The sequence below is a fragment of the Sinocyclocheilus anshuiensis genome, unplaced genomic scaffold, assembly GCF_001515605.1.
Source record: "Sinocyclocheilus anshuiensis isolate Anshui unplaced genomic scaffold, SAMN03320099.WGS_v1.1 scaffold1524, whole genome shotgun sequence".
Lineage (NCBI taxonomy): Eukaryota > Metazoa > Chordata > Actinopteri > Cypriniformes > Cyprinidae > Sinocyclocheilus > Sinocyclocheilus anshuiensis.
The window spans coordinates 321,422-339,014 of NW_015559670.1; the positions used below are offsets into that span (position 1 = coordinate 321,422).

A 17,593-nucleotide genomic window follows, 5' to 3' on the forward strand; every position below is an offset into this window, starting at 1 on the left:
TTCTTCTTTAATGGTTCAAACACTGATGAATAGAATAAGCAGACACTAATTTTGATTATTCAAAATTAATATTTCATTAAAAATCGTACAAATTATATAAAGCTTGTTTTTTATTGAGATAAAAGGTGCATTTTCTGCTCTTAAGGTCCCATTCACCAAGATACTTACTCCTTTACCCCCACCCTTGAATTTATACATTTACTTTAACGATTAATAAAGTCAAGTCCCACCCTTTAATTTTTCACATTCTAAAACCTGTTTCACTTTGAAAAATATCACAATACATAAATCAATTCAACCATAACTTCTGTACATGACTTTAAGTTTGCTAAGCAAAGCAGGACACTGATTATTAATCAAAAATCAAAATGGCAAGATTCAATAGAGGTTTGCTTTTGTTACATTTAAATGGATATTGCGTTTTTCTAGTTGTAAAGGTTAAAACAATGTTAAGATACTAATAAATAATAGAGCTTCGTTGGGACCCATTTTGGACTCGGACTTGACTCGGACTCGATTGATTAAAGACTCGGACTTGACTTAGGTGGACTCGAACCCAACACTACCGTTTACACCGAATCTTGCCGAAATTTCGGTGCTTCCCTAATTAGATGTTTTAATCAGATTTGTTGTCCGGTCGGGCAAGTACAATTCTCTTCTTTCACTTGCCCTTTCAAAAAATCCACTTGTCCCAGACAAAAATTAATGTCAAGCTCTGTTACTGTATATAAAATTTAGCCCGACAAAGTGGCTAGTGGAAGGATTAGAATTCATTTTTTTGTAGTCAAAAAAGCCAGATGGGTTTTTGATCTATTAAGTAATAGGGAGTGACCTTGTTACCCACCCACTGCTGAAATCCACCCGCATTTGGCAGGTGTTAATGTCAAGCCCCAAACGAATTTATTATTTCATTTTATAACATCATCAAATATTTTTTAAATCAAATACTGTATGCTTACCATGTTTTCGACCCGCAGCTCAAATGGCATCGGATTATAGACCATCAACTGCACCTCACACACGTCGCCCTGCACCCACTGGAAATCTGCAACACACACACACACACACACACACATAAACGAAAAGCAGCACACTGTATAAATGCATAAAGAACGAAAAGCATTAAGCTCTTAAATATAAGATGATTCATTGATGTTGACAGGCCTGATCAATATGCTTGCATGCACGGCTCTATAAATGACGACCAAAATCAAACCCATGACCTTGGTGTTCCTAGCACTACGGTTGCTACCAGTTAAGCAACAGGAACACTATATGATTCTCTTCAGCTGAATTTTGCTCTATGTTTCTGAGTAAATCCTCCAGAGCTGGAAGCTAGTGAACTGGAGTTACTCTACTGAGCTTTTCAATTAATCCAGAGACAGAGTCTGATACTGATTAAGTGTTTCCAAACAATGGCCCCTCGTTCCCTCGGGAGGAGATGTATTCACTATATTATCTACAGTATGCTTGCAGATTTCACGCTCAAATTAACCAGAGCCCCGTCTCACACTAATAATCATCCGCCGCTGAAGGCCATATGGAGTTTAGAACGCATTCATTATTTTCAAAGAATGAAAACCAACTGTATCTATTCTTGTCCATCGCCTCTAAAATACGGTTATTTTTGACATTTCTTATCAATTCCATGAATCTGGAGCTCATTGTGTATTTCACACTAAAAAGAAATGGTTTTCATTGTGAAATGCCTAATTTGCGGATGAGTTAAAAAAAAAAAAAAAAAAAAATTACTTGAATAAACAGATCAAATTATTTGGGGGTTGAATTTCTAACAAAAATAACTATATAACACAGACAGACAGACAGACAGACAGACGATAAAATAAAATAAAATAAAATAACAGGGAGATCATTTTGTACATTATCCAGGTTTTTCACACAGCTGTTTTTTCACAGTTATTTTCATTTTAATTTTATTTTTACAGACAGACAGACAGACAGAAATAAATCAAATCAAATAAAAAAAACAGGTTTTTCATTCATTTCATTTTTTTCGAGTTCATTTTGTACATTATTCAGGTTTTTGACACAGCTACTTACCAAATACCTAAATAATGATAAACATGAAATATTGAAATAATTTATGTAAGAAGAAAGTGATATTGATAGGAATAAGCTGTGATATGTAAAATAAACAAGTAAATAAATAAAAATTTAAACAAGAAAATAAATAAAAAATAAAGATGTAAATTAATAAAAGTGCATAAATAAATGAAAGCAAATAAGAGTAAACATATAAAATGAGTAAATAAAACAAATGAATTACCAATCAAGTATATAAAGGTAAGCAAATAAAAGTAAATAAATTAAAACTAACATAAATAAATAAATACATAAGTACATAAAAGTAAATAAATGTAAATAAAAGTAAATCCGAAATTTAAATAAAAAAGTAACACTAAATAAAATAAAAAATAAGTTAATAAATTAATCAAACAAGTACATAAAAGTTAATAAATAATAGTCAAAATAAAAAGGTAAATAAAAAAATGAATAATAAATAAATAAAATAAGTGTGTGTGTGTGTGTGTGTTTGTGTGAGTGAGTGAGTGAGTGAGTGAGTGAGAGAGAGATAGAGAGAGAGAGAGAGAGAGAGTAATAGCCACCCCTTTGTTCCCTTTATAGAAACCCCTTTAGTTTAGGGCAAATAGTTTCAAGTGTCTTCAAATCATCATGGATTTTCTCTTCCAAACACTGTATTTTTCCATTTCCATCAGGAATCTAATAATCCATTCCAAACTGGTACATAAATCCAGCGTGAACGCACTGTTGGGCTACACTGAACTGACACAGAGTAAACGCCAGGCTTCACTCCTGAGGGAAATTAAAGCAGGGTTGAAAAAGGAGCTTCTTTAATATAGATGCTATGAAACCCGGTGTGGAAGATGGTTTTCCATGTGATTAATGCATCAGAAGACAGCACAGACTTCTGAAATGATGAGAAGGGGACAGGACAGGCCAGGACAGGCCAATTAAATGTAATATCCCCCTTAAGGGAGAAGCCCACGAGGCGGTTTAAGCATTTCATTTGAGCTGGATGCCACACAAAGGCCCTGTGGCTCTGCTTATGGACACCAGAGGATGAGAACACAGACAAATCCACCTGCTGAGTCTGAAATCTGGCAGTTTAGGTCAACATGAAACAGCCATCGCAATTCATTTTACCTCAGTACTGTGGCATAAAAATAAAGAGTTAAAGGCTTTTTTACTTTTGCTTAATATTAATCCTATAGTTTGTTCGGACTGGGCGAAATCATCTGAAAAGGAAAACTTTTTGTTGGCTCAAGGGTTCAGTTTAATGAGCAGCAGGATAAATCATAAATATTTCCTTGAACTCACTAAATAATGTAAAATTGGGAAAAGAAATAACAAGTGAACTTGTGATAGATATATGAGATGGGGGTGTTACGCTCTTCTATGCCACGCAGAGAAACAGTGAAGAAGAAAGAAATCCCTCCTCAAAGAAACTCAACTTTCCACCTCAGTTTCTAGAACTCTCTTCACACAAGGACCTAAAGGAGACACTGACTTGAAGCCGTATGATACATTATAACATGAAACATACATGGAACTGGAGTGGAAGGGAGATGGAGGAGAGAGAAATATAAAGAGATATCAATCAATTACATACAGGCACTACTGTTTAAAAGTTTGGGGCCAGTAAGAATTTTTTTCTAAAAGGTCTCGTATACTAACCAAGAAACTTAATTAAATAATTTATTAATTTTATTTCATTGTGACTTTTTAAATCTCACAATTTTGAATTTTTTTTCCTTGAAATTCAGTCTTTCTCAAACAATTCTGACTTTTTTTCAGAGAAAAACTCAGAATTTGCAAGATATAAATGCACATAAACGCATAACTGTGAGATATAAACACAGAATTGTGAGATGTAAATGCACAATTGTGAGATATAAATACACAATTCTGAGATATAAATGCAGAATTGTGTGGTATAAACAGAATTGTGAGATATAAACGCAGAACTGTGAGATATAAGCGCAGAACTGTGAGATATAAACGCAGAACTGTGAGAAATAAACGCAGAACTGTGAGATATAAACAGAATTGTGAGAGATATAAACGCAGAACTGTGAGATATAAACAGAATTGTGAGATATAAACATAGAACTGTGAGATATAAATGCAGAATTGAGAAATAAATGCAGAATTGTGAGAAATAAATGCAGAATTGTGAGAAATAAATGCAGAATTGTGAGAAATAAATGCAGAATTGTGAGAAATAAATGCAGAATTGTGAGAAATAAATGCAGAATTGTGAGAAATAAATGCAGAATTGTGAGAAATAAATGCAGAATTGTGAGAAATAAATGCAGAATTGTGAGAAATAAATGCAGAATTGTGAGAAATAAATGCAGAATTGTGAGAAATAAATGCAGAATTGTGAGATATAAATGCATAATTGTGAGATATAAACAGAATTGTCAGATATAAATGCAGAATTGCGAAATAAATGCAGAATTGTGAGAAATAAATAAAGAATTGTGAGAAATAAACGCAGAACTGTGAGATATAAACATAACTGTGAGATATAAACAGAATTGTGAGATATAAACATAACTGTGAGATATAAACAGAATTGTGACATATAAACATAGAACTGTGAGATATAAATGCATAATTGTGATATAAATGCATAATTGTGAGATATAAATGCATAATTGTGAGATATAAACAGAATTGTGAGATATAAATGCAGAATTGTGAGATATAAACAGAACTGTGAGATATAAACACATAATTGTGAAATATAAATAGAATTATGATATATAAATGCAGAATTGTGAGATATAAATAGAATTGTGAGATATAAATGCAGAATAGTGAGATATAAACAGAATTATGAGATATAAATGCAGAATTGTGAGATATAAACAGTATTGTTATATAAACACAGAATAGTGAGATATAAACAGAACTGTGATATAAACAGAATTGTGAGATATAAACAGAATTGTGAGATATAAACAGAATTGTGAGATATAAACACAGAACTGTGAGATATAAACACAGAACTGTGGGATATAAACACAGAATTGTGAGATATAAACAGAATTGTGAGACATAAACATAGAACTGTGAGATATAGACGGTTTCATCGAACGCACACGCGTTACCATGGTCACACGTCTGGCCCTAAGTTAACTTCCGGTCTGTGTTTGCTTATCGGTCAGACTCACTGTATATAATAATTATAATGATATTATTATAATTATATAATATTATATAGTCATTATATATGGATCAGTGGTCTCTCTAGTATGGCGCCGACTACAACAAACGCAGTTAAAGTTAAGGTGATGAGTAGACCGAAGTTGGGCTCAGCTTGTTGTGCTGTGAGATGCAACCTGACCTCTGGAACAAACGCCTTGTCAAAAATAAAAAAAATTCCTACAATTTTTCAGTTTCCTAAAGACCAGACGAGACGGCAAGCATGGATAACCGCTGTGCGAAGAGAGGCTTGGCTGCCAGGCAAGAATTCAAGGATCTGTAACACTCACTTCGTTACAGGTAACAAACTCATGATAAACGACAGATATTAGCTAGCTGACCAGTAACAAGCCTGCAATAGTTATGAATTAGCTACATTTATTGGTACACACGTAGATAACATTGTATACATTAATTTTACACAGTAACGTTACCTCAATGTAGTAGTTGATTCGCTTTAGCTACGATTTGAACTATAACACATTATTTTAACAGTCGCCTTTGGCTTGCTCCCTGGGGACAACAAATACAATAACGCATAGCTTTTCTAATGAAGCTTTAAATGAATTACTAAATAAGTACTTTCACTACATTTTCACTGACGAATTTACCACATTATCACTGATACATTTTATCTTTAAAGCTTCTTTGTAACAATGCATTGTGAAAAGTGCTACAAATAAATTTGACTTTGATCTAATTTCATTGTAATAGTAGGCTACTAATGTTTTAATCATTTTTAAGCAATATCATAGAATGAATTTTTTACACAAAAATGTGCAGGTAACCAGAACATTGATGGATTATGCAAAGTATGTATGATGCTCAGCAAGGTGTCACTTGTTTTATTTTAGGTGCACCATCAGTGGACCCATGCCATCCTGATTATGTTCCATCAATATTCGCACACAAAAACACCACTGATGGTTCACAGAAGTTGGAGCGATACCAGAGGAGTCAGAGGAGATCATCTGTGGTTGAGCCCATGGATTCACCTTCCTTAGAGGTCACACAGGCTGACCCCGAAGAAGGATGCACTGCTGTGGGTACAGATCTGTCAATGGCAGACATTGACCAGCTACAGAATGGAAACATTGAATTAAAAAGAAAAATGGCTTCACTGGAGAAGAAACTGGAATCTCAAGAAAAACAACTACAAGATCATATGTTTGTCAGTCTGTCCGATTTTATTTTAAATGATGACAAGCACACTCATTTTTACACTGGTCTACCATCTATTTCTGTGTTTTTCACCCTCCTCATTTACCTGACAGCAACATGGAATGCATCATCAACCATACTTAGCCTTCCCGAGCAGTTTCTTGTGGTCCTGATGAAGCTTCGTCTAGGCTTAACAGTATTCAAAGATGTGTACCTGACTAACCTCCGGTAATTCAGACAGGTCTGTAGAAAAACATTCTTGCCTCAACATTTTGTTGAACGGGTCTGGTAGTGTAACTTTGTCGCATTTAAGTCTGCGAGATATAAACGCAGAATTGTGAGACATAAACACATAATTGTGAGATATAAATAGAATTATGAGATAAAAATGCAGAATTTTGAGATATAAATGTAGAATTGAGATTTAAATGCATAATTGTGAGATATAAATGAATAATTGTGAGATATAAATGCATAATTGTGAGATATAAATACAGAATTGTGAGAAATAAATGCAGAATTGTGAGATATAAACGCAGAATTGTGAGGTATAAATGCAGAATTGTGAGATATAAACGCAGAATTGTGAGATATAAACAGAACTGTGAGATATAAACACAAATGTGTGAGATATAAACAGAATGATATAAATAGAATTGTGAGATATAAATGCAGAATAGTGAGATATAAACAGAATTATGAGATATAAATGCAGAATTGTGAGATATAAACAGTATTGTGTGATATAAACACAATAGTGAGATATAAACAAAATTGTGAGATATAAATGCAGAATTGTGAGATATAAACAGAAGTGTGAGATAAACAAAATTGTGAGATATAAACACAGAATTGTGAGATATAAACAGAATTGTGAGATATAAACAGAATTGTGAGAAATAAAGACAGAATTGCAAGACACAAACTCAGAATTGCGAGATATACATTCAGAATCACAATAAAATTGTGAGGTATGAACAGAATTGTGAGATATAAACACAAAATTGTGAGATATAAACAGAATTGTGAGATATAAATGCAGAATTGTGAGATATAAACACAGAATTGTGAGATATAAACAGAACTGTGAGATATAAACAGAATTGTGAGATATAAATGCAGTATTGTGAGATATAAACACAGAATTGTGAGATATAAACACAGAATTGTGAGATATAAATGCAGAATTGTGAGATATAAACACAGAATTGTGAGATATAAACGCAGAATTGTGAGATATAAATGCAGTATTGTGAGATACAAACACAGAATTGTGAGATATAAACACAGAATTGTGAGATATAAACGCAGAATTGTGAGATATAAATGCAGAATTGCAAGAAAAAAGTCTAAACTATGAGATAAAAAGCCACAATTAACTTTTTTATGTTTTCCCATGGTACCAACAGGCTTCAATACTTATGCTCACCATGGCTACATTTATTTGATCAAAAATACAGAAAACAATTATACTGCAAAATATTATTACAATCCAAAGTAATTGTTTTCTATTATAAAATAGAATCTTCTGGATGTCAACGATTTTTCACTGAGCTCTACTGTTCAAAAGACAGCCACAAAGAACAAATAAAAGAAAGAGCCCTTGTCATGACCAATCAGTCATCAGTCCAGAAAGCAATGTTTTTTTTTTCTTCTAATCCAGATCTCTGTACATACGAAACACAAGCACACTCTGCATTAACATCCCTCGGCAGTGACTCACACACTCATGTGACGGCTGCTCTTGAAGACGACAGGAAACCCTGCTCAAGTGTAGCTGACTCAACTCTCCAAACGAAACCTCCGCAGAGATTCACCATCAATTCTGTATCAGTGCTGCTCTGCATTAGTGAGGAGCTCTCCTGAATGACTCACATCGAGCTGAACTTCATGTTCTTCAAACCTCTGCAGCTACACAAAAGCAGAACTGTTTACTATTATGCAGCCCTGAGTGTATGAGCGCATGCTACAAGTGGAGTGAAATATCTTTTAAATAAGTGTACGAGGCTGTTAGGGATGGGTTAACGCTCACAGGCCACCACTGCGCTCTGAAATAAATCATTTAAAAATTAATTTAACAAATTATTTTAAATAATTAAAGAAAAAAACACTATCTACATACAATAAGTACAATAAGCGTTAAAAGAATCTGAAAATTCCTGTTTCCACTAATATGTTTTCCTAAAGCTGGACTGCTTTTACAAACCGCTAAAACATAATCAGGCTTCGAGGCCACCTGAGACAAAGTCCTGATAAAGATATTAATTTGCAGTTATAATGATTTCAATGAAATGTTAATGGCATAATTCAGATATGCACTTGTATTGTTACAGTTTTGTGTAAAATGAGAGTCTGATCAAATAAGGGCAAATAAAATATAAAGGGTCAAGTTGAGAGCACTGCATTGTGGGATGTGGTAGTGCAGTGTGCTCTGCATACATCATATTTTGGAAAATTGTAGTAGGGCATACAGAAAATACAGTACGCATACTAAAACTACTTCCAATACGCCATTCCCAAGGTCATACAATTGCAAATGTCAGAGCAATCTAATTAAGAAGCCCTTCTAGCCTACATTAGACGTTTCTGTGCTAAAATCTCTTTATATACGACCTGTGCTTTTGGGTGTGTGTTTCTCTCCAGCAGGCCGACAGTCATTATATGGCCCCACACTGTGTCGTTGTCCATTACAGCTTAGCAAACAGGGATTGTGGGTCTGCTATGGACATCCCACATACACAAGCATGTCAAATATTTGCCCTTTTGAGCGTGGCCTCGCGATAAACCACTCTAAGTGGTGTTGAGATCTGGCAGGTGAAGACGTATGCGGACCTAGACCCAAGACGCAGGATGGATGCACCTGTCACTGTCGCCGAATCCCATCTATAGGGGTCAGGAAGCTTTCAGGGCTTTTACAGTGAGTGGGGAAAGTGAGAAAACCTCCATCTGTTCACTAACAAGCACCTTTTTCACACGGCTCTCTTCCCAATTGCAATGCTGCCTGACCACTAAGACAACAGCCCAGTGGCTACATTACAGATCTGGGGAAGTGAGAGTTTTGCACATGCAGTCTGAAAATCATGGGAGAGTGAGAACTCCCCGCGTGGGAACTCCTGCAGGTCATAACAAATGTTAACGAGAGATGAATTGGCTCGTTAGAAAGTGCTGATTATCAGCACGCACACAGCGTGTGAGCAGCTGTTCACCCACATGCAACACACACACACACCGAGATACTACTACTCATACATAAATGCATGCAAAATATGACATATAAATGAGTCAAGACGACCAATAAACTAACATTGAATTATTGCATTAATTCCTATATTACAGTGCTGCTAATTAGTAAAAGTAGATACTAAAAATAGATTAAAATATAAAACAGGCCTATGCTTGCAATCATCTATTAGTCATTTGTTAATTATTTAAAAATAATTAAATTAAACTTAAATGCATAATGATTTAAGTAAATAAATAAATAAATGATTATGTAAATTGTATCAATTTTTTTTTACATAAACAAGGATTAAAAACGAAAGATTTTTATATATCTTTTTTATATGTTTCGTCATTTTAAATTATTTATTTTAAATGACATGCATTCATTAGAAATTATACAATAAAAACATTTTCATTTTTTTGTTCATTTATATATTTGAAATTATTCATTTATTTCACATAATTTATTATTTTAAATAATGGTTTATTCATTATAAATGTTAAATCATTATGCACTTATTTAAAATGTATTTTCATTTTTTAATTATTTATTCGTTTATTTTAAATAAACCTATTTTAAATTACTAATTATACATTTTAAAACTATGTATTTAAAGGCATTTTTATTTATTTTAAGTATCATTTATTTATATAATTATGTATTTTAAATTGAATGAATTAATTAATGAATTAATTAATTTTTTTGGCATTTTTGCATTTTTCTTGATAGGACAGTGGAGATCTAACAGAAAGCGAATGGGAGAGAGAGAGGGGGACGGGTTCGGGAAAGCAACTCGGAACACCCAAAGCGCAACTGCGCTACATGTCGGCGCTAACAGAACGAACAAATTAATGAATGAATATGAAAAAATCTAGTATGAAGTATGAAAAATCCTGTTTCCACTGATATGGCCCCTTTAATTTGTAAGTATTCCTAAAATTGGACTGCTTGTACAAACCGCTGAAACAGCATCAGGCCGAGAGGCCGCCTGAGACAAAGTCCTGATAAAGATGTTAAAGAGTGTTTAATGCCTCATTACGTGCGTAATGGAGGAGGAGATATCTCTCTCTCCCTACAATAGCCATCCGTTTAGGAGACAGGATAAAGCTCTCTCCTCCTGCTGTTCCGCTGGAAGACACACAACTCCAGACACCTGCACCGCTTCTGAGATTCGTCCATGCTGAGAGACGGAGGATATCTGCCCTTTGGCTCTTCTGAAAACACAGTTTACCCTGTGAGATACACCTCACTCCACATAAAACCACAAAACAACCACAATGCTGAACAAGAACCCCTCAAGAGCTCACCTTCTAGTCAATACAGTACAAATATGCACATCCATATACAGCAGCCGGAAAAAACATTTAGAAACTTAATGTCCAAATGTCAATGCATTAGATTAGAGATATTTGCTAGGTTTTGAATTATAAAACAGTACATTTAGTGCTGAAAATGAAAACATGAGGAGAACTGACTTCATACATCCACAAAATAATCATCAAATGTTATATCGAATGAAATGACATTCAGACACCGTGTACTTTTTCGGTTTACTGTATCTATTTCCAGAAAGTTACACCAGGCAAAAGCAGCACGGCTGGTTGAGTTCATAAACTGATAGCGCCGACAGCAGCCATGTTGGATCAACACACGCTACAGCTGATAAAATCATCTCACTTGAAAGAAACCTGCATGAAATTCTAGACTAAACAGCAACACTTTCACTTCAAGTCAACATGAAATAAATATAGGGATTGTTAATTCCAAGACTGACCAATTAAAATCAAGTATTCTAGACAGCTGTGTAATAACAGCCAATGATATCACAGCCTAACAAAGCACAATCATGATGGACTAAATCAAGTCCCATCCTGCCGACAGCAGCCATGTTGGATCAACACGCGCTACAGCTGATAAAATCATCTCACTTGAAAGAAACCTGCATGAAATGCTAGACTAAACAGCAACACTTTCACTTCAAGTCAACATGAAATAAATATAGGGATTGTTAATTCCAAGACTGACCAATTAAAATCAAGTATTCTAGACAGCTGTGTAATAACAGCCAATGATATCACAGCCTAACAAAGCACAATCATGATGGACTAAATCAAGTCCCATCCTACATTATGTCCAGCTCAACATTCAGTTTCCCTCGCAAATGTGTCAAATTGCAAATGATAAATGCATTATGAAGCCTGCTGTCATTAATGGAAAAAACCAGACAGGAGATTTAACAAGAAAAGAAACCATTAATGCACACTATACTGACTGCTTGTATCATCACAAAACGTAAACTATATTAATCAAGTAGCTCTAATCTGCTAAATGCAACTATAAGGCATGAAAATACGAGATTTGGAGAAATGTAGCATTACATCACATGCTCACCAGATAAAACGTCACAATAATCCACAAGTAATCCACATGACTCCAGCCCATCAGTTAACATCTCGAGAAGTGAAAAACTATGCTTGTAAGAAACGTTTACATTTTAAACCATTGTTTCTGGCCAAAGTATGAGTCTATAATCCATAAACCATTTCCTCCAGTTTCTTCAATCCACTGCGGTCAGACAAGACAACTCTGTTTCCACTGGAAAAAGCAATATTATGGATAGAGGACTCATATTTTAGCTGGAAGCAACAGTTTAAAGTAAAAAAAAAAGTCTTGATAAATGTGTTTCTTACAAGCGCACAGCTTTTTGCTTTACAAGACTTTAATTGATGGACTAGACTCGTGTGTATTATTTGTGGATTACTGTGATGTTTTTAATCAGTTGTTAATAGCATATCTATGTTATTAATCAATATTGCATGTAGGGCTTTGCAAAAAATCTAATGCGATTGTGATGAGTGGGGTGGTGGAGTTAATGATAATGCGCGACACCTGCACCACTCACCGGTCTCGAGTCCCACAGAGGAGCTCCGGAAGGATAAAAGGAGGAGTGATGACAGTGAAGGATGAGAGATGACCAGGCCTGGGCTTTATTTTGTGTTTTGGTTCTGTTTGTGCGCGGCAGTCGTCCGTGAGGGGCTGTCGCACTGTTTTGTGTTTATTTTATTATTAAAGTTGTTGTTACAGCGATTTTCATGCCCATCTCGTCAGTAAAGCCGCTTCTGTGATTAGTAGTAAATCTCCAGCACATGCTTTCAGATGGAGCGGCATTTACTACACAGAGCCGTAGCTCACTGACAAGCTACACAAAATCGCGTTCATAATCGGCAATGAATCGCCTGCGATTTTGAACGTGATTTTGCGTAGCTTGTCAGTGATCTACGGCTCTGTGTAGTAAATGCCACTCCATCTGAAAGCGCGTGCTGGAGATTTACTACTAATCACAGAAGTGGCTTTACTGACGAGATGTGCATGAAAATCGCATTCGATTTTTTTGCACAGCCCTAACTGCATGTTCTTTACAGACATCTAGCACTGCAGAAATAACGGCATGATTGTCATGCACACAACCGTTTTGTACATTCTTAGACTCATTCTGTTCTTTTTGGTTAGTTCCGGTCAAGCTCACAGATCTGGACGTCAGATTAAAGCATTACCAGAGGCACAGTTTAGATCAGATCGTTCAGAATAACTCTGAAGAGAACACAAGGTCACTAGATGTCACAGAGATAATTACACAGGCCTGTTGTACTCGAAAACCTTTGCTGCCACTATGTTTTAACGCTGATGAGCTTCTTTTTTTAAATACTTTCTTCAATCCAGTTTAATAAGTCACATCTGAATATGCACACATCCCTACCATAGTATGCAAAAAAAGTATGATCAATAAGTAGAATGTCCAAACATTCATGAAAAAGTAGATGAACAAAACCCAGATCACCCAATGATGTGATAAAACAGCCTGTCTGATACAGGGAAACAACTGTTTAGATGAATACTTTTTTCATTGCACAAATATCTTATTCCATTCTGCACTTCATATTATGGCCTTTGTGGTTAGAAGTGGAAATACAGATGCATAAAAATCTTTTCAAAGCAATTAATAATTAAGGAAATACACATTTGCACTTGTTTTGTTTTTTTTTAATGGTGACGACCTTAGACCTGCAACAGGGAATCTTTAAATGCAGCTTGCTTGTTTTCATCTCTGAGTGTGCCATTTAAAATTGCGGCAGGGTGTTTTGTTAATAGCAGCCTTGAGGTGAGGGAAGAATTGTTTGGCTCATAACCAGCAGTTTTACAGCATGTGCATACAAAGAAGCTCCTTTTGGACTGAATATCAAATATTCAGATGCGCTGGCTTGCATCACAGCAGAGATCTCTGCAATATAATCAGAGACTCCATAAAAAATCACTCAAAATATGCTACCGACAGCTGGAATGGGTCATTATGGTAGACAAATATATATAATATATATATATACCGAAAATTTACGGAAGCTTTCAGCTTTTGTGAGGGTGGCTGTCAAACTTTCTAAAATGGAAAGCACTAGAGAGACAAAGCTTGAGAATATTCCAATGGAACTTCCTGAAATTGTATTTGGATCAAGGTGTGAGATTTGTGTTGGGCTGAACCCATGGCTTCACTCCAAATAGCTGTGGGCTGTCCGAAAGATTGAATCACAGGTGTGTAAACAGAGTTTAGAGTTTAAACGCTGCAAGAAAATAATGTACTGTAGTACAAGAAGGACCACTGGGATATGAGTAGGATTTCTTTTTTGCAGAGCCAGGATTGTAAAGCACACTAAATAAGCATCGCACAACTGAATCTACAGCATGATATAAACAGCAACCAATATCTTCCAGCCCCCAACCCCCATTTAAGTGAATAAAAACATTCCTGAAGAAGAGACTTTTATGAGCCAATTCATTTTAATCATTTAAAAGCATTTCGGAATGAGTGAATTTCATGAGCTGGTTCTTTTTAGTGAATCAAAAACATTCCAGATACCAAACGAAGGATTCTCATACACCAGTTTTTTTAAGCAAATAAAAAAAAAAATCTGAAGAAGAGACTTTTATGAGCCAATTCTCTTTGCTAATTTAAAAACATTTCAGAATGAATGAATCTCATGAGCCGGTTCTTTTCAGTGAATCAAAAATATTCCAGACACCAGAACAAATTATTCTTCTAAGCCTATTCTTTTTAGCGAATTTAAAACATTCCAGATTCTTGAAACAAATTATTATTTTTTTGTGATTAGAAAACATTTTATAATGAATGATTCTTATAACTGGTTCATTTTAGTGAACCAAAGACATTTCTGATTCCCAAACTAAAGATTATTTTTCTGTAAGCTGGTTCTTTTTAGTGAATTTAAATGCTACAGATCAAATGATTCTTATGCGTCAGTTTTTTAGCAAATCAAAAACATTCATGAACAAAAGAGTCTTATGGGCTGGTTCTTTTTATGGAATCATTAAAAAAAATAAAAATCAAAAAAACTTAATTCTGATAAGCCAGGTTTTATTGAATCAAAAAGAAGTCCAAAATGGCATTACATGCCTATTGACTTTCATTATATGGAAAAATAGTTTTCAAAATATCTTATTTTGTGTTCCACAGTAGGCCAATTATTGAATTATGCCACCCCTAAAAAGACAATGAAAAGTCATTAAAAAGTTTCTGCACTTTCTACAAGAACTGCTTAATCAAAATTCTCTCATATTTTGGCAAAGGAGTTGCATTTCTTCCCAATATTTCTTCCCGGATCATTCATGGAACCAGATCATTTATTTGTGATTTCCCTCATCCCTATTCAAGTTGCACACAAAATATAACTTCTCAAAATATTTAGGTTATATACAAATGCTTCAAAAAACATTTTCTACTTCACTCTCATCAGTCAAATACAATTATGCACATATACCTTGTTGATTTAGTTAATGCACGACTAAATGTACCTCACGCAATCCCTGCCTCGGTGTGTGTGTGTGTGTGTGTTTGTGGAGGCTGTTCGCTTTGATAAAGGTCTTCTCTCCAGAGACATCTGGTGGGTGGGGGTGTGTGTGTGTGTGTGAGTCAAACTGCTTTCTGGCAAGAATAAGAGTGCAACAGAACAGCAAAGAAAACACCATCTATAGCCTAGTTGATTTGGCACAAACACGCACTAACTAGCTTACATATCAACATGTGTGTCTGTCTGTATGTGTGTGTGTGTGTGTGAGTCAAACTGCTTTCTGGCAAGAATAAGAGCGCAACAGAACAGCAAAGAAAACACCATCTATAGCCTAGTTGATTTGGCACAAACACGCACTAACTAGCTTACATATCAACACCACAGGGTTAGAAACAGACACACAATCCAAAATCAATGCAAACATTCTTTTCAGTTCTCAAATCAAACGGAGGAGTGTTTACCTGGGTGCTCATTACATGCAGCCTGGCCAAATTTAGTGTGGTGCGTCATCGCCACATACAATATTCAAACCAATGGAGCCTTGACGGCAAAACAACAAACAAGTGACATTTTTCAAAGATTTTTCTGTCAGGGAAAGTGTGCGACTCCGAAACGTTAGCCTTGGGTGCTCGGCTTACCTCGAGACAGGCGTGACACATCCCCTCCTGCCTGTGGCATTCTGGGAAATTATTAAGCGGGCTTGTACCAATCAAACAAGAAGGAGGATTGTATAATGCGGCTCGTTTACAAGCCACGTTTGACACCGCAAAGTGCGTGGGAGCCGTTAAGCAAGAAGGGAATGAATAATTGAAATTGCTAAACGAGGAAAACGGGATTTCGTGGATTTGAGACACGACCGCCGGTGTTGGAGGAATATGAAAGCGACTGTGAGGTGAAGGCCTTTGGTGATTACTAGACGGGTGTGCAAACGGAGAGCAAATAAATGGTTATTGGACACAGATATCAGGTGTGGCATCACTCTCTCGGACGTGGAAAGTCTCTAAACAGACTTTCTGGAGAGTAACATGTCCAATCTGTGGTATTTATTACAAAGATAAACACTCAAATACATATCTTTAACACATTTTCACAAGAACGATATCCATTAATAATACTAATTTAAGTTTCAGAACCTTAATGGGATAGTTCAGCCAAAAATAAATATTCTGTCATCATTTACTCGCCCTTGTGTTGATCCAAACCTGTATGACTTATATTGAAATATTTTGAAAAACTATAATATCCTTTTATTATATGGACCAAAAAATAAATGATGACAATTTTTACTTTTGGGCGAATGAATCCATTTACGTACACAAAACATGCTTCATTTCGATACGTTCATCACTGAACACAATAAAAACTTGGAGTGAGTGAGTCACATTGATTCAGTGAGTTCATTCAGTAAAGCGCTCAGACTGATTCAAACTGATACCTTGAGAATCTTTCTGAACGGATCATTAAAGAAACAGCTCATAAGAGTCATTCACATTTGCAGAGCATCGCCACTGAAAACAGAAAGCGAGCTAAGTCATATCTAATGTTAAAGATTTTTTCGCCAGTTTTATAACCTGCCAGGCAAAAATCATGTTAAAGGGGTCCTATTATGCTTTTTCACTATTTTAATTTTAGTCAGTGTGTAGTGTGAATGTTTGGGCATAAAAAAGATCTAGAAAATTACAAATCTCAAATCCACTCCAAAGGGAGATTAGTGTTGTCACGGTACCAAAATTTCAGTATTCGGTACCAATACCAGTGAAAATCCACGGTTCTCGATACCAATTTCGGTACCAAAGCAAAACACAAAAACATGCTAATTGAACAACATTTTTATTAATAACGTTAAACAAAAATGAAATGTACAAAACCAATGCCATTCTTTATACTTATTTAAAATTGTTTCAAGTTTTTCCACAAGTAATAAAAGTAAGAAAAAAGTAAACAAGTTTCACCCAAAAGTTTAGTCATAGTTCTGCTAACAACCTGCGACAACAAGAAGAGCTGCTGTGCTGTAGCTTCAAATTGTCAGCATGTCTAGAACAATTCTTACAAGTATAACACGACGTAGCTGGGCGCCGCGGACAGACGCCGAACGGCT

At 35.3% G+C, this 17,593-nt stretch overlaps 1 protein-coding gene across 2 annotated transcripts in view; it reads right to left on the bottom strand.

Moving 5' to 3' along the window:
* LOC107681624 (trafficking protein particle complex subunit 9-like) overlaps positions 1–17,593 on the bottom strand; it is a 248,577-nt gene that overhangs the window by 178,434 nt on the left and 52,550 nt on the right. For both annotated transcript variants that reach the window (XM_016477940.1, XM_016477939.1), the window contains one exon: positions 960–1,045. In XM_016477940.1, the coding sequence (XP_016333426.1) occupies positions 960–1,045 (86 nt within the window). The remainder of the gene's footprint in view (positions 1–959; positions 1,046–17,593) is intronic.